The sequence below is a fragment of the Periplaneta americana genome, chromosome 3 (genome assembly GCF_040183065.1).
Source record: "Periplaneta americana isolate PAMFEO1 chromosome 3, P.americana_PAMFEO1_priV1, whole genome shotgun sequence".
Classification (NCBI taxonomy): domain Eukaryota; kingdom Metazoa; phylum Arthropoda; class Insecta; order Blattodea; family Blattidae; genus Periplaneta; species Periplaneta americana.
Genome location: NC_091119.1, coordinates 116,424,208 through 116,449,185, shown reverse-complemented (window position 1 = coordinate 116,449,185; position 24,978 = coordinate 116,424,208). Strand labels below are relative to the sequence as shown.

Below are 24,978 nucleotides of genomic sequence, written 5' to 3'. Positions count from 1 at the left end.
ACAAGATCACTTTAGAATTTAGTTAATTAAAAACAGGAGCATTTCCACGTTTCGTTTACCTTTTAGTGATATAAAACATGGCTTAGATCACCATGCCTTCAGCCCAGCTTACCCAAAATTTTTGTCACGCTTCACTACTGAATGCACTACACCTGTTATGAAAGCAGTATCATTACCGATCTCATTCATGCTGTAGTTTTAGAGGAAAATTGTGAAGTAAAACAATAGAGAAGTGATCAGAACTTAGATTGCTATCTATTCTGTCTTTGATATTGTCTACATTTGTTTGGCAGTGATCTGCTTAATTATTAATAATAATAATAATAATAATAATAATAATAATAATCCATGGTGCTACAGCCCTTGAAGGGCCCAGTCCGACCAGCTCACTGTTGGTCTCATGTTCACATGCCAAAACAGAGGTGGACGATCATCCAACCAGACTGGAGGTATCGTGTGGTTAGCATGATGATCCCCTCCCCCCCAGCCATTATAGCTGGCTTTCGCAACCGGATTTTGCTACCTATCGTAGCTCCCCAAGTGCATCACGATGTTTGGTGGGCACTGGTCCCATACGTTGACTGAAATTTCATGAGAAAATTTCTTCCCCCATTAGGACTCAAACCAGCATGCATTCCATAACGCGAGTCCTAGGCAGGTGGCCTTAGACCGTGATGCCACGGGATCTGCCTAATTAGCATAGAAAAAGTCATTAAAATATGATAAGAATAATGTTAATTTTTACCATTTCTTTGCCAATTTATTGCTCTTTATTTAAAATATCTTTTAAATGCTCCCAATGTTGTGTATATTTCTAAAATAATAGCTTATAAAATCTGTTAAATATATTTAATTGGATGATATTTGAATATATTAATTTAATTTAAGCGTTTAATGAGTTCATTCAGTATTTTATCTACCACCTTCATAAATTTATCGAAGTTCATAAAATTATCTGTAGCTGAAGTGATTCAGAGAGTGGACATAGAATACTAAGAGTTACTGTCCTGGATCAAGACTTCATATTTTCACTGGAATAGAGGCTGGAATTAATAATAAGAGATAATGTTTTGATATGCCATACTTGTATATTAACTGTATTTTTATAAAAATTTCAGAAATTGCCCATTTAGTTACATTGTTTAGTAAAGTATCACTGTTACAACTTTCAAAGTATTAAAATTTTGTGTAAGGCATGTGTTAGGCATTACTAATTATTCTTGCAGCACATTTTCCTCATTGCAAGTGTGTGTATGGTAACTAGAGGGTAGCACGCCCCTCCCCCTTCCTGTTTCCTGTTGTTGACAGTAATCTTGCCTTTTCCTGTGGGAGCGGCTGCAGTGTATAAGATGTGATGCATCAGTTTTGCCACGCCATTCTCGAGTCTCACTGCTGTATAGCCATCAGCTCTGTCACGGTGCGGCTCATCACCGGGCATCTTGCGTGACGTTTGACTCTGCAAGCTGCCTAGTGAAGGGCAACATTGGGGCAGGGATACTCTACCTTGCAGAGAAGCAATACCTATCTTTACCTCAGCATTGTCTAAATGTTATGTCTGTGCAGGCGTGGTTGACTTCCTTTCAACTGAAATCTCGACATCGAAGCAGAAGAAATTCAGTTTGGTGACATTTGTTGATACACCTGGACTGGTTGATGGAGATATGCAGTACCCGTTCGATGTCAACGAAGCAATTCTCTGGCTTGGTAAGCTACATGAGATATTCTGATATTGAATTTATATATAAAACATTCTTTTAGGTGAATAGAAGGAAGTTTTGTTATAATGTAGGTCACTTCAGTACTTTTTGAGATCAAATATTGAACTTTAGTGGTGTTTTTTTTTCCCCCGTTTAATTATCACCATGCCCCATAACGTATAGTCATATTACATGGTTTATTGAATCTTGTTTATCACATATCTGTTCATTGGTGTCCCATTGTCTTTTATTTCACTGTTTCGTGATTTTATTGATATTCATTTTGTTATTACATTATTTTATGTTATTCACTGTTGTATATTCACTATCACTATCTTTGAATTAATGATACTAATTCTGTTTACGATATACACTTTTGGTTATTGGATTTTTACTATCAGCATCTTTCAATTAAAGAAACTAGTTCTATTTACACTATGTACATATATACACTTTTAGTAATTATAACTATAGTGATTATAATATTTTGCTTATTGAGTATGTTTACGCATGTTACAAAACTGAGACATATATTTACAATTGTTCAAAGTTTATAGCGTTAATATAGTGCACAAATGACCTCAAATGTTCTTTTATGATGTCCCTATAATTTATTGGCCAATTTCTTCCTGGATTTAGTTATAATTCTGATTACTAAAATAAGTTCAATAGTAAGTCACAAGTTGTTGGTCAAGTTTGCTGAATTCTGTCTTATAAGAGTGCGAATAAATTTCACTAAATTACTTTTTTTGGCGAATGTTTCTGCATGGATTTCAGTCAGCTGATATAGTGGCATGACTGCCCATAATGTTGTGAAATTTATTTCAGGTAACAGGAAGAGATTTTTCTGTTTGCCTTATCTACCAGAATAACTTTCGAGATTATAATCCTGTTATCACATGATTATTCTGGTATTATATACTTTCTCCTAAGCTCAGATTGGAAAAACGTAGACGATTTTCACCTCTTAAGTTCTGTCATAGTAAGTAAAGAAAACTTTGCGTCCATACAGAAAATTCTATGTGCAGAGTGTAGAATGTCTTATGTACAAACCATGTTCTATTACAGATCTATAGTGAGAATATTACATCTGATATGTCCATTGGCTTTCTGGTATTGTTTTAACCAATTATTTTAAGAGATAGTGTAGTCAAGTGTAGTTAAAGTGTGTAAATAAAATCTATTTTGAGGTACAAGGAGTGTTTTCAGTAAGAGTGTTTTTTTTTTATAAACTATACAGTAACATAGTGAGATTAAAAGCTTTTGGACGCGAAAGAACCACAATTGTTGTGATATTTGTAACTTTGCATTTTGAAAAGTAGTTCTTTTACTTAATGAAGTGTTAATCAAGATCTCTTCCTTCTGCGTCTCTCTCTTTAGCTTTACACAAAGAGATGTTCCCTTTTATTGCTAATGGATTATTGATAAAACTGCAGACTTTCTAGTGAATATTAAAACTTTTTTTTTTTACTTGACAGGAAAGATGGCCGACCTAATATTCACATTCTTTGATCCAATTGGCCAAGCTTTGTGTAAACGAACACTGAATCTAGTTGAAAAACTTAATTCTGCTCATGCTGAAAAAATGCGCTTCTACCTGTCCAAGGCGGATGATGCAGGCAATGAATCCGACAGACAAAGGTAAATCACAGTATTTCTTCAAAATAGCAGCTCATGTTTTATGTATAGACGTAAAATACTTCTAAAGTAGTGCTGGTATTCTTTTTTTTTAAATTATTGATAAAGAGGAAATATGTTGATTTATTATATGACTGTAAAGATAAATTGTAGAGTAGGCTAGTGAACGATTATAAATTTGTAGTGGAAAGGAATCGGAAAATAAAAGTTTAAAAGTTCTTTTTCTGTTCTTTTGTGAAAACTGGGAAGGGCAAAAAAAGTAATGCTACCATCAACAATGTTAGTTATTCTTTGTCAGCTTCGCAAAGTATTCTTTAAATGAATGCCTCACCAATTAACAGATGCTCAGACTTCTCCAACAGTCCATTATGGACAGTAGTCATATTTTCAAAATGCATTTTCCTTGTGAAATATGGTGGTTGGTTTCCAGTATTCAGGCTCTTGGTTATGATGCCTGTGGGTCTTCCAATATCTTTCATGGGTAGTTCGATCTAATTCTGGAAAGCTCTGCAGTAGTAGTGTACAGTTGAACTTGGTTAGAGCATCATTGAAGGGACCAAAGAAATGATGTTACAATAAACAAGTGTTGCTATGAGAAATACGGAAGGTTGTTTCCGATCTCTGAAAACTACTTTTGAATGATGTCATGTGCATCAGGAGTCACACGATATTTGAACTGTGGTGAGAAGTGACAGACCAGTAGTGAGTGATTTCATAACCAGAGTGCACAGTGTCTCACAGCAGCAATGCCCAAGAAAATCGAGCTCTTTTGAGAGAGGTACATTACGATCCTTTCCAATGCCAAGTACAGTTAAGTGAAAATAAAAGAAGCCTGCAAAAAAACGTGGTTTCGTTATTTCCAATAAATGCATCTTCTGTGTACTTAATAAGACTGTTAAAACTCGGATAGGATTAATTTGTATCATTTCGGGGGGTTGGGGGAGAGTGGTGACATGTGGCGGGGGGGGGGTGGATTTGCTTGCTTTTCCCTCTCTGACATTAATCCCATTCGAGCTTTGCGAATCTTTTTAAATACACGGAAGGTGCCTTTCTTATAAATAACGAAACCACGTTTTTTGCAGGCTCCTATGATTTTCAATTAACTGTACTTGGCATCAGAAAGGGTCGTAATGTACCCCTCGCAAAAAGGCTCTATTTTCTTGGACATTGCTGCTGTGAGATACTGTGCACTCTGACTATGAAATCACTCACTACTGGTCTGTCACCTGTTACAACAGTTCAGCTGTCATGTGATTCCTGACGACATCATTCAAAATTCGTTTGCAGTGATGGGAAACAACCCTCTGTACAACATATAAAATTCAAAGAAGAAATACATTCACAATATTACTATTTTGTACACTATTCATTTCGTAGTGTTATGTCCAAGGGCAGGTCTTTCACTGTAAACTCAGCATTCTCCAGTCTTCCCTATTTTCTGCCTTCCTCTTAGTCTCCACATATGATCCATATATCTTAATGTCGTCTGTCATCTGCTATCTTCTTCTGCCCCAAACTCTTCTCCTGTTCCCGTTTGGTTTGACTCTCAATGTTTGGTTTGGCTCTCAATGCAAGTAAATCACAAGCAATCCTAGTGGGACATCAACGTCTATTATGCAATATTACTCCTGCTTTTCCAGTCAAGTTAAATGACACAATAATCCCTTTTGCTTCCTGTGTTAAAAACCTTGGAGTTTACTTTGATACGCACTTAAACTGGAATATACATCTTGATTACACAACTTTTAACACTGTATCACTTCGGAATATGTATGATAAGAACTTTCTTGTGTTAAATTTTAACATACCTTGCTAACATATTTCGACCTATTTTGGGTATCTTCAGAACTAGTTGTTGTTGGTCTTGGTGCCTCTTGTTTCCTGTGAGGGTGCGTTCGTAGTGTAGAGTCAAAGAGTGTGTGTGTTTTGAAATTGAGTTGTATGTTGAGAATAACAATGGGGTGTGTTTTCGTGTGTCTGGAATAACCAAGTAACCCATATTACCAAAAAAATGCTTTCCGTACTAATTCCTTAAACAGCATTCGAAAATTCCTTCCGCTATCACTCAAGAAAATACTAGTGGAAACACTAGTAATGCCCCACTTCGATTATTGTGATTTTCTACTGATTGACCTCAATGTCAACCATTCGCAAAAATTGCAACGTGTTCATAATTCTTGTGTTCGCTTCGTCTGCGATGTCTGTCGCGCTGACCACATTACCCCATCCTTCCAAACTCTAAACTGGCTACGGCTTAACGAACGTAGAAATTTTCATTCCCTTGTTCTCCTTTTCCAAGCCCTTCACACCTCTACACCTACCTACAGTACCTTGCCTCCTTGTTTCAGTTACCTGTCATCATATCATAATCTGTTTACCCGCACACAAAATAGCCGCATACTAGCCATACCAACACATAAGACATCATCGTATTCATCATCATACACAATCTTGCTCTTGTGCTTGTGGAATACCCTACCCAGTGACATCAGAGACTGTCTGAATTTAGTAGCGTTCAAAAGCAAACTTATTAAGCATTTTCTTACTGCGTAGAGTAGGTTTAATTTTTACTTAATAAAAGAAATGCGTCTCTCTTCTTAACTTTTACAATAAACTGTCTAGCTTTTATTAATCAGTTAATCTTTTAGTACTTTGATTTTTATTGCATTTGTAAATTTAATATTAATTGTAATTATAATTGTAATTGTATTCTTAATATTGTAGTTGTAATCCCCTCGTAGAGGGGAAGAGAAGGCCTGATGACCTTATCTCCACCAGGTTAAATAAATAAATAAATAATAAAATAAATAATCCTTTCAGTACGTCCTTCAGGGCAGTTTCTTCTCAGCTAGTGACCCAAACAATTCCTTTTCTCTTCCTGATCAGTTTCCTCAACCACTCTTTTCAGAATAGCTTTGTTTCTTATTCCGTCTGTCCACTTCACACCCTCCATTCTTCTCCATATTCACATTTTCAAGTGCTTCTATTCGCTTCGTTGTAATGTCCATGTTTCTGCCCCATATAATGCTACACTCCACACAAAGCACTTTACTAATCTCGTCCTTAGTTCTTTTTCCAGAGATCCACAGAAGATGGTCCTTTTTCTTTTAAAAGCTTTCTTTGCCATTGCTGTCCTTCTTTGACTTCCTGGCAGCAGCTTATGTTACTGTTTATAGTACACCCCAAGTATTTGAAGCTGTCCACTTGCTCTACTGCCTCATTTATAATTCGTAAGTTTACCTTCTTTTCTTTTCTTCTTATGACCATGTCTTCGTCTTGTTTGCATTTATCTTCATCCCATACTGCTCACTTTGTACACTACTATAATTTAATTTTTAATTTTATATAGGAGGCCTACAGTATTACAACTTTTTAAAAAACTTTACATTATTATTATTATTATTATTATTATTATTATTATTATTATTATTATATTATTATTATTATTATTATTATTATTATTATTATTATTATTATTATTATGATTTACCAAAGTACATATGATATTTCTGTGCAGGAATTCTGCATTACCATATGATGAAGGATGGATAGAACAGAGAAAAATTCTCTCCGGCACTGGGACTCGAACCTGGGTTTTCGGCTCTAGGTGCTGATGCTTTTTTATCCACTAAGTCACACCGGATTCCAATTCCGTTGCTGGATCGAATTCCCTCAGTTTAAGTTCTATCTCTCAGTTTTCCCTTTGGTGGCTTACCTTCATGTTCTGTGTCACAGAATATGTGACAGTGGCACAATGTCCAACGCACTATGTACAGAGATGCACTCATTACTAGTGATTAAGGCCCGGTTCACACGAGCAGAATGTTTGCGGAACGGCAGCTGTGCGGCAGCCGCACTATTCTAGGCCCTCAGTTTAAGTTCTATCTCTCAGTTTTCCCTTTGGTGGCCTACCTTCATGTACTGTGTCACAGAATATGTGACAGTGGCACAATGTCCAACACACTATGTACAGAGGTGCACTCATTATGAGTGACTAAGGCCCGGTTCACACGAGCGGAATGTCTGCGGAATGGCAGCTGTGCAGCAGTCGCACCATTCTAGGCCACATGAGTGGATGAAAGATGGACGGAAGGATTTGAGGTGGACAGTTGCCATAGATGCTAATCACCGTGCAGTATTAGTATACTTCGAAATGCAATTATTGATAAGAAAAGTAAAGATGAAGACATTGATTACATTCATTAGTCAACAGTCCTTTATTACAAGGAACTTTTTGTGTGTTGTTTAACTAGTTGCGCAAGGAGGAATCAATTTATTTTAATTAACTTCAAAATTGCATTTCCCAGCTTCGATGAATTGTATCATACTCTGAAAAATGCCTTCAGAAAGAATATATTAATGTAAGACTGGCTATACCTCGAATAGAATTCTTTTTATAACATTTATGGTAAATTAATGCCAATAGTTATTTAATTGTTGAAATGAAACTGTAATGAGTAATAAGTGCATTTCATTTCGTATTCACTTTGGAGAAAATATATTACTGTACGTATATTACCGGTACTTTAGTAGAAGGTAAAGAGAGAGAGATTAGAAGGAATTATCAATAATTAGAGTTTACTGGAATGAAATATGTTAAGGTTACCATTTGTTTTATTTTCAGAAACTGAAATGTTATCAGTGTTATCACTTTTTATTAAAAAGCACATAAAGAAATTAATGAAGTAAAAGGTAAATGTCATAAATTAAAATAATTTATGTATTATTGTATAGGCTTATGCAAGAAATATTTGACAAAGACTATTTATTAACACATTTCTTTTCTGCGTTGGAATGTTCCATGGAAGTGAGAAACAATACACAACAAATTTCATACCATGCTGAACATTTTTTTGTTTCTGTCCTTGTACTCTTCATTTTGAATGTCCTAAATATATGGCCTTTTCTCATTCTCGATCACCTCAATGTCAACTTTCCTCTACATCCATATCACTCATTGAATACAATCACAATGTGCAATGCACCTTTACAAGTTAAAAAATTGCAACAGCCAGTACTACAATTCACGTGTGATATGTCGTCTGTGACTCAAGCAGACGTTACAGAGGGTTTTTCTCGGGGTACTCCCGTTTCTCTCTGTCATTCCACCAACACTCTCCACCTTCCCCTCATCTATCATCTGCAGTAGTAAAAAATAGATGGGGGTCAAATTATGGAGGTAGTAGGGCTTACGGATTTCTGATGCTGATATAGGAAGGGTTTGGGGTTCAGATAGGATGCCTATCTGTCAGCTGACGATGATAGGAAGAGCTTGGGGCTCCGGCCCCTGAGACTTATCAGGCTACTTGTCCGTGAAACAGGACCTAGCTCTATTAGGGGCTTATGCAGGATGGCCCACCTGTCAGCATCAGATTCACAAATGTCACTCAGGCCAGCTGTCAGATTTGGACAATCGTCGCATATAGGCCTATAGACACACAAAGGGCCAAAGCATACCTAAGGTATCGAGTCCTGCTCTCGTGAAAGCCAAGATATGTCTTCTGGACACTTGCTGCCAAACTGCCGCGTCCGCTCGTGTGATTGATACAATGCAATTCAATAGCCCTTAGCAAACTTGCGGCCACCGTGCGGTATCCGTTCCTCTATGGGCGATGTGGCTTGCATGCGGAGACGTTCCGCTGTTGCAGACTGTCTGTCCTGTGTGAACTGCTACATTTAAATTAGTGTGCCATACAAAATGGTGCGGCTGCCGTTCGGCAGACATTCCGCTCGTGTGAACCGGGCCTAAGTGGCCATGATCCAATGGGATGAACACTGTCTTGAATCACTAAGTGATTACTTACGCATATCATATTATTTATAATAATTGGACATTGTGCCACTGTCACATATTCTGTGACACAGTACACGAGGGTAGGTCATCAAAGGGAAAACTAAGACGTAGAACTTAAACTGAGGGGATTCGATCTGGCATCAGAACTGGAATCTGGTGTGGCTTAGTGGATAAAGCATCAGCACGTAGAGCTGAAAACCCGGGTTCAAATCCTGGTGCCGGAGAGAATTTTTCTCTCTTCTATCCATCCATTATTACAACATTCTTGTTTCTTATTATTTTGAAAAATAAATATTCTGTACTGGATTGTAGAAAATACTATAATGTGTACTAATTAAAATATAAATGCCTACTAATTTAAAAAATGCGTAATTTTTTCTACATGCATTTTGCAAAATACTGCATCTACTGCATTCTCAGTTCTTCCTTAAGCAAACCAAATTCTCAGTAACATCAGCTTTCTTTTTACCACTCTCGATTTGTTTTATAACATTAACTTTATCTTCCACACTTAAAATCTTACCTTATTTTGCATTGTGCTGAAGTGTACTGTACGTAACACCTATTTGCAAACATTGTTTCAAGCTACAGTTTGAATTGAATGTCTGAATTATAGTATATGGTAACAAATTGCCTGCTACTGTTTATAAAAGATTGTTGACACAACAGGAGAAAGAGATGTCCCAACCAACCTTGTTCCTGATGTAAACAAAGGGGTGAAAAAAATCTTTTATGATTACAACACAGGATTGACAGACAGAAATACATATGTGCTTGAGTTCAAAAACTGTACATAAGTTTATGCAGCACTTAAGGTATTGTGTAATCTGTGAGCAGTACACAAGCTTTACTATTTTAATACATACTGAGATACTCATTTAATTATTTTTAGCTTCAATATACATAGGTTTACCTCATTTAGTTCTTCAGTACCGGATAAGGAACCTCCTTCTTCATGCACTCCTCATCACCGGTGCTGCTGTAATAACAGTCCTCTCTACTAATGTGTTAACCACATTGTTAGGTTCCAAAGTAAATTTTCTTCCTTAATTAGGTGTTGAACATAACTTGACCAAGTCTATGCTGTTACGTTTTTGAATTGCGGTTTGAAATAAAGACTTAATTTGTGCGAGTTTGGAAGTATTATTGTTCCTATGCTGCAAGGGAGAATTGTGTTGAGAAACAGAAATAGAAACTGCTTATCTTGCAACTGCAGACGAAACATTCACAGGTTCCAAGATGGATAACAATAACAAAAGGCTTATGTTGTGTGAACCTACATCATGATCACTCAGTCATAGATGCCACGTTTACTGCATATGGTATTCTGTTAAATTCATGTACAGAACAATACCTGCATGATTAAAATTCTCAACCAACAATGTTTGTTTAGTCAATCAGGTTTTACAATGCCCTAGGACATCTTCCTGCAACCATTTCCAGAACAAATTAAAAGAATTAACGAACTTCACGTGTAACTTCGTTGTAATAATTTCACCATTATATGACATGAATATTATGATTAATCGGGAAACTACTTTCCGTGGAAGCATATGTGTAAATCTTCCTCTCGCCAATTGTGAAGAGTGTACAAGGTGACTGTCACTCCTCTTCGTTTACATGAGGAACAAGGTTGGCTGGAACATACATTAATAATGAATAACTTTACTGGCTCAAGAACAGTCTCTGTTTAATGTAGAGCAATCCTCTTTTCTTAGAATTCCAATTTGTTTTGCCCATAAAATGCTTTTGTCACAGTAAATGAAAACAATACTTGTCACTAATCACTGATTACTTGCAAATTTCCTTTAGTGAAAGTCCTGTTTAATGTACGAGGCGAATCCAGAAAGTAAGTTTCCCGATTTTTTCCCCTTGAAAGTAAACGTAATTAGCTGTGTCAATTGCGCATGCGTAACAGATGACGTATCAATCATATGCCAGCCAGACAGGTCCCGCCTTGTGCCAGTAGCATGGCAGCAGTGGTCCGAAATGGAAGCTCTTATTCCTTCTCCCGCCGCCTGCGAGGTTCGGTCGGTGATAAAGTTCTTTAATGCACAAACCATTGCACCAATTGAAATTCATCGGCACCTCTGTCAGGTCTATGGGCCGAACATCATGAGTAAGCAGATGGTGCGTCGCTGGTATAGGCAGTTTTCCGAAGGTCGTCAAAGTGTCCATGATGAAGAGCGCAGTGGGCGACCGTCCCTCATCAATGATGATCATGTTGAGGTGGTGCGGCAGTGCATCATGGAGAACCGTCACTTCATGATTACGGAGCTGAGCAGCCATTTTCCGCAGATATCGCGATCCTTGTTGCATGAGATTGTCGCTAAGCACCTGCTGTTCAAAAAAGTGTGCGCCAGGTGGGTGCCGAAAAACCTGACACCCGAACACAAAATGCAACGTTTAGGAGCAGCACTGACATTTCTGCAATGGTATCACGATGACGGCGACGAATTCCTCGACAGGATCGTCATGGGCGATGAGACTTGGATTTCGCACTTCACCCCGGAAACCAAGCAGCAGTCAATGCATTGGCGGCATAGTGGATCTCCAGTCGGGACGAAATTCAAACAGACGCTGTCAGTACGGAAAGTGATGTGCACGATGTTCTGGGACAGGAAGGGCATTCTGCTCATTGACTTCCTTCCAAGAGGTGAAAAAGTGAATGCTGACCGTTACTGTGAAACACTGCGAAAATTGCGATGTGCCATTCAAAACAAGAGGCGTGGAATGCTTACTGCAGGTGTTGTGCTCCTCCATGACAATGCTCGTCCACATACGGCTTGGCGCACAGCAGCTGCTTTAACGGAATTTGGCTGGGTGTTGTTTGATCATCCACCCTACAGTCCTGATCTTGCTCCCAGCGATTTTCACGTTTTCTTGCACCTCAAGAAATTCCTGTCCTCCGGTGAGCGTTTTGGCAATGACGAAGAGCTGAAGACGTCTGTCACATGCTGGTTCCATTCACAGGCGGCAGAGTTCTACGACAGAGGGATACAAAAGTTGATCCCACGATACGACAGGTGTCTCAATTCTGATGGTGGCTATGTTGAAAAATAGCTGAAACATTGCTGTACCTGTTGCCAATAAATGTTTTCCTGAAAGTGTATGTTCTTTTTTTTTTTTAAATAGGGAAACTTACTTTCTGGATGCGCCTCGTACATAGAACATGAATTTTTTAGAAAAATTTACTCTGTTACTAAATGTCGCTTTAAATGTGATGCTTATTAATAGACCATATTTATTTAATACAGATGAAACCTGTACTTCTTAATGACTTGTTATAGCCGAGGTGTCACACTAACCATGGTTGCTATAAACAAGTTTAACTGTATTTCCAAAATAGATTTCCCTTGTGAAATATAGTGATTGGTTTCCAGTGCTTAGTCTCTTAACTGTGATACCATTTGCCTGTGGGCTTTCCAATAACTTTCATGGTTAGTTCCAGCTAATGCTGTGAAGGTTTGTGGGAGTTGGTGTCTGGACATAGTGTACAGTTATTTAGAATTTGAACATGTCAATAGATCATTTTGTCATGTTAAAATAGTGTAAGACTTTACTAGGAGGCACAACTTGGCGATTATCTATCTTAACCCCTTATAAAATACAGAATTTTATGTTTTTAACAAAGTGTTAACGAGAACTTTAATCAATGACAGAAATGTCCTTTTCCGAGATGAAATTTCCTTAGATTTTCAATTTATCAAGTTTTGTATTTCATAAACTCTCAGAAGTTTAAGCAAAAGTCACTGTAACATTTTCTGAAATTCTGCATAACATTATGATTTAATTCAAGGACATGTATTATCAAAATTGTAATAGGTATTGGTTCATCACTTAGCATCTTTACAACAATGTAAGTGTACCAAAATCTTGGGAGAATGTCTTTAATCACCTCCTTTCCTGTCATTTTAAGCAGTTGAATCTACAAATATATTACTGCCTGTTTTCTTATACCCCAGTTAACATACAGAAATGCCGGCAAACTAAACAAAATAAAGATGATGATAGCTCAGACCTAAGAGTATATAGAACTCTTTCAGGTTTAGGTACAATATACATAGAGTCCACTAATTGTAGGTTTCATGTGGATGTAACCTTTTAAAGTTTTTATTTATATAATTCAGAATTTTTGTTTGGAATTTCACTCAATCACATCATTTTGCTTATTTAGATTTGAAATTATATTCGAGTAGAGTAGAAGTAAACTTGACTGCATCGTCAAGAATCAGGATATACATATATTGAACATTTTTCTTGATATTAAGGCAATATTTATTTACTTCCTAAGTGTCTCTGACAGCTGATAAAAAATACTTCCGTTAAATAGAGGTCTAATCTGTAGGAGTGAAACATTCTATATGTCTTAGCTTATTTTGCACTTAATACAATAATGAAAAGAAGTGAGATTAAAATGTATACAGTGTGTTTCAGAATTCAACCGAAGAAATTTATCTGGTTATATAGAGGTTGTAGACAAGCAATTTGATATGAGGAACTCAGAGTCACTGACGAAAAATATCTAAGTTATCAGTTGTTAAAGTTGTTTACATTTTTTTTCATAATTCGTATTAAAATGAAATAGAAGTGTGAAATGGTATGCGATGGTTTCAGACCTTATTAGGGATTGTATGAAATGCAACTGTTAATAACTTATCAACCACGTTTTCAAAGTTTAGCCTTCACAGAATCTGTAAAATTGCCAGCAAATAATGAGACAAAAGGTCATTGTACTGCTTGTTTCACCCTCATTCGTTTTCATTATTTTACCTATTTTAGAATGGAAGTATCGACATGAGGCTCTGGTGTAACGGACAGTGTGTCAGACCTCAGACCGAAAGTTAGTATGTTCGAGTCTGACCGTGGTAGTTCCTTTTTTTTAATCCCAATACCTTTTATTTTATTGATGAGATATCTGAATTGTTTCTTTTCTGAATCACCGAAATTATTTATTTATTTATTATGCTTTCAGCAAGAGTATACTATGGTTCATTACAGTTCACTTGAGATCAAGTCAGTCGTATTGGACTCTTATGCGGCTCAGTTAGGTATTTGTTAGAAATACGCTGGCGTTTGATTGCAAATGTGATCATTTTATGTTCTGTATTATTATTTTCATGCATTTTTGTCCCCTTTTAATGTTTAAGTTGTATGAAATTTGTTGTATGTAGTTTCTAATGGTTAAGCCAAAATAATTAAAAAGTTCAGAAAAAGTACCTACTTGATTTGTTGCAGAAAAATACTGTTCTTAAGGCAGGGGTCGTTACTTTGAATAATAATCCTTACTGACAGTAAGTGATCAGGTAGTAAAAGAATAATTTGTTTTCCTTTATTACAGTATATATACACACTGTACTGTACTTTATTGTATTGCTTAAATATTACTTACATCCTCCTGTAAGGAAGACAAGAAGGGAAGTTTCTTTCTTTTCTCATTTATCCATTTTGAGATATTTTTGTATTAAACAGAATACTGCTGTGCAAAATTTATGTCCACTACAAGTTAATTGACAAATATATTGACTTGTCCAGAATAATGGATATGCATTTCTCAAACTACATTCTTTCTTCATCTCGAATAGTATAATCAAATTTAAAATATGTGTTAATTAAACTTCAAAGGTCGTACATGGTGGAAATGACCAGGCTCTTATTCAACAAGAGTTTATGCCAAACCAAGATTAATAATGATGCTTATGTGTATTGTTTCACACTCTAAAAAAAGGAGGTGAGAGGTACTGAAGACTGCAACAACCATAAAAAAGAAACATCGTGTAATTCACCAAAATATATACTGCCCAGTTGAAAACACTGTGCGCTACCCCTAGTGGGTTAATGCATGTAATGATGCACTATACCTATCAATACACATTTCCTTCACATTATTCTCAGATTAACTCTTACAATTAGAGACACTTCGCAAGCAAAATTTTAAACTGAATATTTTGTAAGGGTCGCAGTCTCAACAGCTGTCAGTGAGGCTCTGATGATTATGATTCATGCCATTATCATCCCACTTACCTACGTCTTTGGAACATTGATGACCATATTAGGATCCCTACCAACTCCTATGTTGTAAGGCCATCGACTCTAGTGGTCCTATTTAAGTGATCTCTGAAACATAATGACGATTTTGCTTCGAGAATTATCAGAGGCATGTCCTGCACTTAGTAGGTTTCTTATGCAGTGGAGCAATGAAGATTTGTTTTACACTTATTTTCAATATGGATTTAGGTAAAAGATTGTCATAGCTACCTGATATACAGACAATTTGTTGCAGCTTTGTAGTTAGTTTTGTATGGGGGTAGTATTGTGGATTAGTATTGCATTGAGCATTTATTTGTAAATGGTAGTAAAAATACGAGTTTGGTAAAAACTATTTGTCGAAATTTTTTACATTATATTCCATGGAGACACTAATTTGAAATACAGTAATAATAATAATAATAATAATAATAATAATAATAATAATAATAATGATAATAATAATAATAATAATGATAATGCTAATGATGATGATGATGATGATGATGATAATAATAATAATAATAATAATAATAATATCACTGATAAAATATTCAGTTTTTTTTTTAAATTGAATACCTACTTTACTGTGTTAGGTGTCCCCCTTGGTGCTATTCGACAGGAGTAGACTAGGTGCCGGCACCAGGTTTCCCCTTCCCTCTTCGTCATCCTCACCCATTCCCTTCTCTAAACTTACACGAAGTTACACATACGCTTACTCTAGTACACGACATAACTCTCAACGAAGTAGTGTGCAACTTAAAAATGGGTCACAGTTCTGCCATCTGTCTGCAATATGTGGAACCTGAATCACATTGATTGAAAGTAATTGGAAACATTGTCATTTTAAAATTGTAACATACAAACTCTGAAGTACACCCATTAAATGTAATATGCAGTAGTTTTAAAACGTAACCTCATGGAAGTACAGTAGAACTCCAATTATCCAGACTAATAGGGGGTAGTATGATCTGGGTATGCAGGAATCCGGATAATTGGGTCGGGAATAAAAAGAGACTAGAAACAACAGTAGTAAGCTACTGCATGTATTGTTGTATCAGGGTGCCTGAGTAAAACCCAGGAAAGGGGAAAGGATCGTAACTTTAGGTATTTTTGGCTGCCTTTCACAAATAATATAAATACCATGATAATTATAACAATTTAATATTAACAAACTGAGAGAGATAAATTAATGTAAAAATACAAAAACAAAGAATTATAGATCTAATAACAATATAAAGTAGTGAGATAATGAAAGAGAGAAAATTAATGTCTGCCATCAAAATGAATGTAAGAATGGCGATGTATAACAGAGTAAACTGAACACTCATTGAAAATGCAGTCTGAATAGACTCGACTCAAATAAGACATATAAAGTTGTAGTCTCCAACCTTTAGCTGAATCAAAGTTCAAATCCGTGGAAAGCATACGGTAACCAAGTAAGCCGTTATATACATTAATGGCGTAAAGACCCCAGAGAACTTCCCTGTAGGTTTATGGACGTCAATGATCCCTCGTAGTGTAGAATATGAAAATCAGGACTGCTGGGAATGAAACAGACCATCCCTTGGTCTGTAAGGCGATGATATCCAAATGATGTTCCACCAATGAATTATACCACACAGACAATAGTCCCAGCTATACCACCGGAACCACGTAATACGATGAGTTGACTATCTCAGCAGAGACGGGAGACTGAACATTCGCTCGGTCTCCAAGCCGAAGCCGGCGGTGCATGACGTTCCTCCAATCAGCGGAGGAGAAGATCAGGGTACGTTCAAGAAAAATAAAGTAAACAGTACAGCCACCATAAACAATAAAATTACCCACAGCATAAACTACATCACAGACTCCCCCCCCCAAACCACACAGCATATACAATTAAGTAGGGAATGGGGGAGTGATTGTTTATGCTGGGGGATAAATGAGGCTAAATAACAACATATCTCCCTCTGGACATTGCAAAAAAAAAACAACAGTACATAAAAATCTCTCTACTATACACATATAAAAATAATAATTCAAAGATGGATGACGCAAGGAGCGAACCAGGGGAGTTACTAATATCAAACAGTGGGCGAATGAATAAGTTTCAATTGGGAAGCATGGGCCCGAACTGTGATACCCTTATCATCTTGTAATCTGAAAGTAACAGGTGAATCCCAGGCCACAATCTGATATGGTCCCTTATAACGTTGCGTTAACTTAGCAGTAATCTGGTTAGCTTTGTTACTGACTGGATGATGTCATAGGTAAACCGAGTCACCAATGTGAAACGGGACCGGATGACGACCTTGATCATAATGGGAGGCAGAAACCTTATGACTCATACGTAAGTTTCTCCTAGCCCTTGTCCAAAGGTCCTTCAATTGCTGTGGATCAGGGGAATCAGGTAACAAATCCTCAAAAAGCCACAAATTGCTCAGTGGAGATTGCGGTGGATAAGCCATCATTAATGAAAATGGAATTAATTTATGAGACTTATGGCGAGCAGAGTTAAACGCAAACTGTAGCCAGTCCAATTGGGAATCCCATGAGGTGTGATCATGTGAGTGATAGGCTATCAAGGCTGATCGTAAATTGCGATTAACCCGTTCAGCTTGAGATGGATTGGGATAATAGGGAACCGTAGTGATATGCTGGATACCTGTACCAAAACAAAACTTCTTAAAGTCATTAGAAATAAATTGCGTGGCATTATCGGTAACCAACATTCGGGGACAGCCAAAAGAAGCGATGATTCCTTTTAACACATATAAGGCACTATTTGTAGTGGCTTCCCAAACTGGTACCAACCAACAAAATTTCGAAAAGGCATCAACCACCGTAAGAATATAAGTATTCCCCTTTTTAGAACGGGGAAACTTGCCTACAAAATCAACAAACCACTTTTCCATAGGCCTGTCCGCTAAGGTAGAAGCTAAATTGCCATATTTCAGTTTCTGTGCTGGTTTACTTAACCCACAAATTTTGCACGTTCTGACATAATTAGCAACGTCTCTGAAAATACCTTTCCACGTGAAATACTCTCTAATTTTACTTAAGGTTTTCAAAATGCCCAAGTGACCGCCGACAACAGAATCATGATAATACTTCAATACCGCGGGAATTAAGGCTGCTGGTATCACAACCTTAGGCATGTCGTCACCCTTAATCTTAAAACAGACCAAACCCTATTTAAGTAAATACGGGGGACATGGGTCGCCCTGCTGAAGGTGTTCATGAATTTTTCCCAACTCGACATCATTAAGTTGTGCTTCACGAACATCATGAAATAATAATGGATTAGTATCCAAAACGGGTGCTGAATACTGCACTGTCTGAACTAAAGGTTCCTCATCCTTATAACCCTCAAACATTCTTGAAAGCGAATCAGCAATAATATTCTGGGTACCACGAATATGTTCCACCGTAAACCTAAAAGCGGATAAACGCAAAGCCCAACGCGCCAACCTTCCTGATTTATGGGGGCGTGCTAAGACCCAACTTAGAGCTTGATTATCCGTTTGTAGACTGAATTCAACATGTTCCAAATAGAGACGAAATTTCTCTACTCCAAATAACACGACTAGAGCCTCCAATTCATAAATAGAATATTGATGTTCCTGATCCGTCAATGTACGTGATGCATAAGCGATCGGACGGCAACAGTCTTCTGTCTCTTGCATAAGAACGGCTGCTACTGCACTGCCGCAAGCATCGGTCTGCAAAATGAAAGGGCGTTCAAAATCGGCTATAGCCAAAACCGGAGGGGTGGTAATAGCCTCTTTCAACTCCCAAAAGGCTTTATCCTGTTCCTCACCCCATACAAAAGGAACCCCTTTTTTTCTAAGCTTGTTAAGTGGTGCCGCCTAATTCTGCAAATTGAGGAATAAATTTAGAAAAGAAATTAATCATACCAATAAAGCGCGCAACCGCTTTAACATTCTTAGGGGGTGGAAATTCACGTACCGAAAGGGTGCGTTGAGGATCAACAGTAACCCCCCGCAGGGGTAACAAGGTGTCCTAAGAAATGTAGGACCTGCGTAGCAAAAACCACTTTCTCTGGTTTAATAGTAAGACCTGCCTTACGCAGTCTAACTAAAACTTCACGGACATGGCTAACATGTTCCTCCCACGTATCTGAATATATAACCAGATCATCCAAATAATGATACAAAAACTTATAATTTATGTCGGAAAAAATCTGATCCAATAATCGCGTAAGGACTTGGGCTCCTGTAGCTATACCGAACGGGACCCGACAAAATTCATATAGGTTCCAATCGGTAGCAAACGCTGTATAGGCACGTGATTCTTCAGCTAGGGGAATTTGATAGTATGCACTATTAAGGTCAAAGGTAGTGAAATACTTAGCATTGGCAAACCAATGAAAACAATTATGTATGTCTGGTAATGGAACCGATTCTATTTTCATTTTACTATTTAAAACTCTGTAATCCACCACTGGTCTAGTATCATCTTGTCCCTTAGGTACTAGAAAAATGGGTGAAGAATAATTAGATGTGGATGGTCGAATAATCCCCTTCTGTAACATATCCTGTATCTTAGCCTTAAGCTGCTGCATACGTGGTGGTGACAAGCGATACGGAGGGACACGAACTGGCTCTTGATCCTTAAGAACCACCTGATGATGAATCAAAGTGGTAAACCCTAACTGCTGATTAAGAACATCAGAAAATTCATCCATGATATTCTGAAATACTACTCTATGGTCAGGTGAAAGATGCGCAAGGTCAATTTCTCCACGCGAATCAGGTTCTGTAATGCTGGAAACGGACTCGGAACTAGGTAGAGGAGACAATGAAGGTGCTGATAAACAATCAGAGAAAGAAAAATGATACTCCGGAGCAAATTTAAAATGAAATAACTCAGCCTGTAAATCCATAATCAGACCCGTTTTCCTCATGAAATCATTGCCTAATATCATGGGGCAAATTAAATCTTTAACCACTAAACACGGATATTTCCAGACAAAATGTCCTATCTGGATCCTCAACTTTACTTCACCTTCAACATGAAAGGTTTGTGAAACAGCCGACGTCATAATACGCTGTTTAGGAGTGATTAAAAGTCCCAAATTAGTAACCATTTCCTTACTAACCAAAGATGAAACACTACCAGTATCAAATAAACATTCACAAAACGTGTTTTGAACACGTAATACTACTACAGGACACTTAAAATGGGCATGACTACGAATGCGATTTGACACAACCAAGACTGGCAATGAGTCTCGTTGTGTCGTTATATGTCGGGCCATATTATTATTTTGAATCGACGTCCTCTTTTGGACCATGGGGTTGTGGATGCAATCACGAGCAAAATGTCCAATCTGATTACACCGAAAACATTTATGAGGCACCATATCTCGTGCATCATTATTCCTTCCTGCTTTAGTCAAAGATAACCCTAAGTTTCGTGGGTAATCACGTAATAAAGCTTGATTACGAGCACATAGGGAATTCAATTGAGCATAAGTGGTAATGGGGGTTTCTAATAAATATTGAGCACGAATTTCAGTATCTATAGCCCCTGATAAAATAATCCCAACCACTTGTGCCTCCGATAATGAAGATTGAAACATGGCATGAATGGTTTTAAGTTCTTCCGCATAATCCCAAATAGTTTCGGAAATGAGTTGTTTCCGATAAAACATCCTATCAAATATGGAGTGTTGAAGTCGACCTGGCAAAAAATCAGTTAATATTTCCGTGTGAAAATGTTCAATATCTTTCTTTTGCTCAATGGCTTGCATTAAACGCTGACTTAGTATTCCAATTGTGAAAGGAAACAACAATTGGAGTGCATGAGTACTAAAAGAAGCAAAGATGCGTATTAAAGTTTTCATCTGTACCAAAACTCGCAAAAATCCTAATATAGCCTCAATATTATTCACTGACATAATCATACCTGGTTTAAGCAAGGTATCTATTGGATTAGGTATTCCAGACAAAAGAACATTGGGATTCATTCCCCAACCGGTACTAGCATTCACTGATTCCAAATTATTATTTTGTTCTGTACTATGAACTTGCAATGCAATCTTATCAGCCGCAATCCCATTGGATTTAACTTCCTGTGTAGACAAGGACTGTAAGGTAAAATGTGACTTAAGTGTCGTTAAGTTAGTTTTGACCCGCAGCAATCGTTGTAACCCCATTTGAACTCGAATTCTATCGGGTTCCTCAAGTTCCGTACCCAACATATCCTGCAGCCTAAATTCCCAATGCAAGAGTCTATTACTAACTCGCCTGTAACGATCCTTAGTAAAGTCTCTTTTTAAATCTTCAATACTTCCAAAAAAGGTATCTATAATTTCCTCCATCATAATAATTTCCTCAGATATAGATACTTTCGGAAATTTCCGAATGGGATGTTGCACGAGAAAATCTGATTCCTTCAATTTCCCCAATAGCGTTGGAACTTCTGCAGTAACATCAACTGGAACTCCGCATACTTGCAACTCGTAAACTAATTCTTCTTTCCGTAGTAGATCCCATGCTACTGCTTGCGTCTCCATCATGTAACAATTAAAACCACATATAAGAGGACTATAAAAAAAGAAGGCAACCAAAATTAAATTAGAGGCTCTGCTACCACTGTTGTATCAGCGTGCCTGAGTAAAACCCAGGAAAGGGGAAAGGATCGTAACTTCAGGTATTTTTGGCTGCCTTTCACAAATAATATAAATACCATGATAATTATAACAATTTAATATTAACAAACTGAAAGAGATAAATTAATGTAAAAATACAAAAACAAAGAATTATAGATCTAATAACAATATAAAGTAGTGAGATAATGAAAGAGAGAAAATTAATGTCTGCCATCAAAGTGAATGTAAGAATGGCGATGTATAACAGAGTAAACTGAACACTCATTGAAAATGCAGTCTGAATAGACTTGACTCAAATAAGACATATAAAGTTGTAGTCTCCAACCTTTAGCTGAATCAAAATTCAAATCCGTGGAAAGCACATGGTAACCAAGTAAGCCGTTATATACATTAATGGTGTAATGACCCCAGAGAACTTCCCTGTAGGTTTATGGACGTCAATGATGCCTCATAGTGTAGAATATGAAAATCAGGAATGCTGGGAATGAAACAGACCATCCCTTGGTCTGTAAGGCGATGATATCCAAATGATGTTCCACCGATGAATTATACCACAGAGACGATAGTCCCAGCTATCCAAATCAGCGGGGTCACCTTGACCACCGGAACCACGTAATACGATGAGTTGACTATCTCAGCAGAGACGGGAGACTGCCCGTTTCTCTCTTGAAGTCGTAACTGCGTCGAATTCTCTCTCCAACTGAACATTTGCTCGGTCTCCAAGCCGAGGCCGGCGGTGCATGTCGTTCCTCCAATCAGGGGAGGAGAAGATCAGGGTACGTTCAAGAAAAATAAAGTAAACAGTACAGCCACCATAAACAATAAAATTACCCACAGCATAAACTACATCACAGTATTAAAAGTGCAAAATGACTATAGGCCTACAGTTTATATTGAACAAAGTTCAAGGGTGCCCACAGGATCCAATCTCAGTGGTAGCAAGATGGTTCTGATATTGCATGGTGTTGGTAAATCAGTTAGGGCATTATTGGCAATTTTAAATATAGGAAACAGATGTATGAGGAGAGAGAAAATTGAACATGAAAAATAGCCAGTTCTGAAATCTAAATTACCTTGCGCATGCATTCTTAGTTTATAGCACTCGTTTTTGTTGAATTGTTTATCGAGGGTTTGAGAAAACATGTATCATGTATGCCCTTGACAAAGTTACACATATTCAAACAAAATAGAATTTTAAATGAATTAAAATTATAAGAACTCTTTATATTCCATACAGAACAGAACTTTACTTATGTATGGTAGACAGTACACGAAATAAACCCAAACATATGCAACTTTCTTTGAATAAACAATTGCAAACTGTCCTGAAACGTGATCCAGATAATTGGCAATCTGGATATTTGGAGTTCGGATAATTGGAGTTCTACTGTAGTCTGAAGAACCTTTGAGATGAGCAGTAACAACAGTGATGTCATGAACCTAAGGTATGTAGGGATGATGGTTCAAATTTACCAAAATACTTCGTGTAGTAATCATAATTATCCCCCAAATACCTCATTTTATTTTTATGAACTCATTTATGTGCTTAATGATTTAAACTTACTGGACTCAAATATTCGATTTTCCAACAGTTAGATTCTGGTTTATTCGAGTACAGTTTATAGATCACTGAATGTGCTTATTCATTAACTTAAAGTGAATAAAAGTTATAAATATCCGATGTTGTCTAATTCTTGTTTGTTGTAGTCATATATGAAAATATCGAGAAGTTCCATATGTGTGTGATAATAATTATAAATCTGTAAATAAAACCAAAGTTATGGCTTTCTCTGGAAAAGAAAATGCCAGAAGTAAAGTTTGTGTCAATGAAGCAAGTTGTTTCTTTTAATTATTTAGACTATGAAAGTCGTATGTTGAAGAAAAAGGTAACTATGTCTATGAAAATATCAAATTTATGAAGATTATGGAAATTATAAATTCATTTAAACCATCCCTGGGAGCATGGGAAAGTAAAAGGGAACCCTTGCCTATGTCCTTTTCGCTTACCATAAACAAACAGTAAAGCACTGTGTATCAGTGGTGGATTTTAGGTGACCAACGAGAGCCGGAAGTTTCGTAAAAACTATGATGCCTGCCTTATACAGTCCGCCATTGGGCATGCTTACCTTCCTGTCTACTCAAAACATTACTGTCTCAGCCAAGAAAGGTAGAGTGGGGAAGTTTAGGGGTAGACTGCAGTGACTCGATTGTGTTGTTACTGACCTAACTTAAACCATCTAGTGCAAAAGCACTTGCAGCTCAAAATTTATAGAACTTTGACAAAATTTTGGACTATAAAGAAATCGGAGAGTCAATCAGCAGAGATGTGATATGGATCATGAAAGGAACATGGACATCATGAAGAAATTACATGCAGCCAATGTTGAAATATATTCAGGACTGAAATTGAATTGGATACAGTACGTAAAGAGGAGCAGGATATCCAGACAACTCCTACACTACCAGTCTCAAGGAAAGAGAAGTTGGGGAGTAACCAAATAAAAACTAATTGAGACTAAAGACTATGAGGCCTCAGACGGGAAAGTATTATGATGATGGGATTATTATTATTATTATTATTATTATTATTATTATTATTATTATTATTATTATTATTATTATTATTAATTGGATTCAAGCATATAAAAATCAGATTTTTTCTGACATATGACTTCATTATTGTTATTCATGTATATTCAGTAAGTTCCAAGACAGTTATAAGCATTATTCATGTAGACAATAAAATTGTAAAAATGTTCTTTTGAATTTTTGTATTTATAATTACAAAAGCCTTAAAGTTGTTATATGATGACCCATCCATATTTGAAAAAAAAAAAATTGATTTTAGGACTTTGCTGGTGTATGACGTAGTGAGAGACTTGTGTTTGTGTATTATGTGACTGATGCAGAAACATTCAAGGTTATGGGTCTCTATATTGGCTCTACGATCCAAGCGTGGAAAATAGCGTTTGGTAACGGATCCAAGTGATAGATTCCATTTTTTTTTTTTGCCTTCTCTGATGATGGAATCTACATTTAACCCTGAATTGTTGTTTCTGCATCTGTGACAGTGTAACAATCCAAAAATCTCGCAGTACACCAAAATAATAAGTTTACGATATACATATTTGTTATATTGGTATTATAAAATTTTAATTTTCAAGTTCAGGACTAAATGGTTAAAGTGTTATCGATCATCACAC

General features: G+C 36.9%; 1 protein-coding gene across 1 annotated transcript in view; it reads left to right on the top strand.

Annotated features, from left to right (window-relative positions):
• The window catches only part of LOC138696408 (sarcalumenin-like), a 178,006-nt gene that overhangs the window by 112,343 nt on the left and 40,685 nt on the right, over positions 1 to 24,978 (top strand). The window contains exons 6-7 of the mRNA XM_069821346.1: positions 1,564 to 1,704; positions 3,176 to 3,338. Of these exons, the coding sequence (XP_069677447.1) occupies positions 1,564 to 1,704; positions 3,176 to 3,338 (304 nt within the window). The remainder of the gene's footprint in view (positions 1 to 1,563; positions 1,705 to 3,175; positions 3,339 to 24,978) is intronic.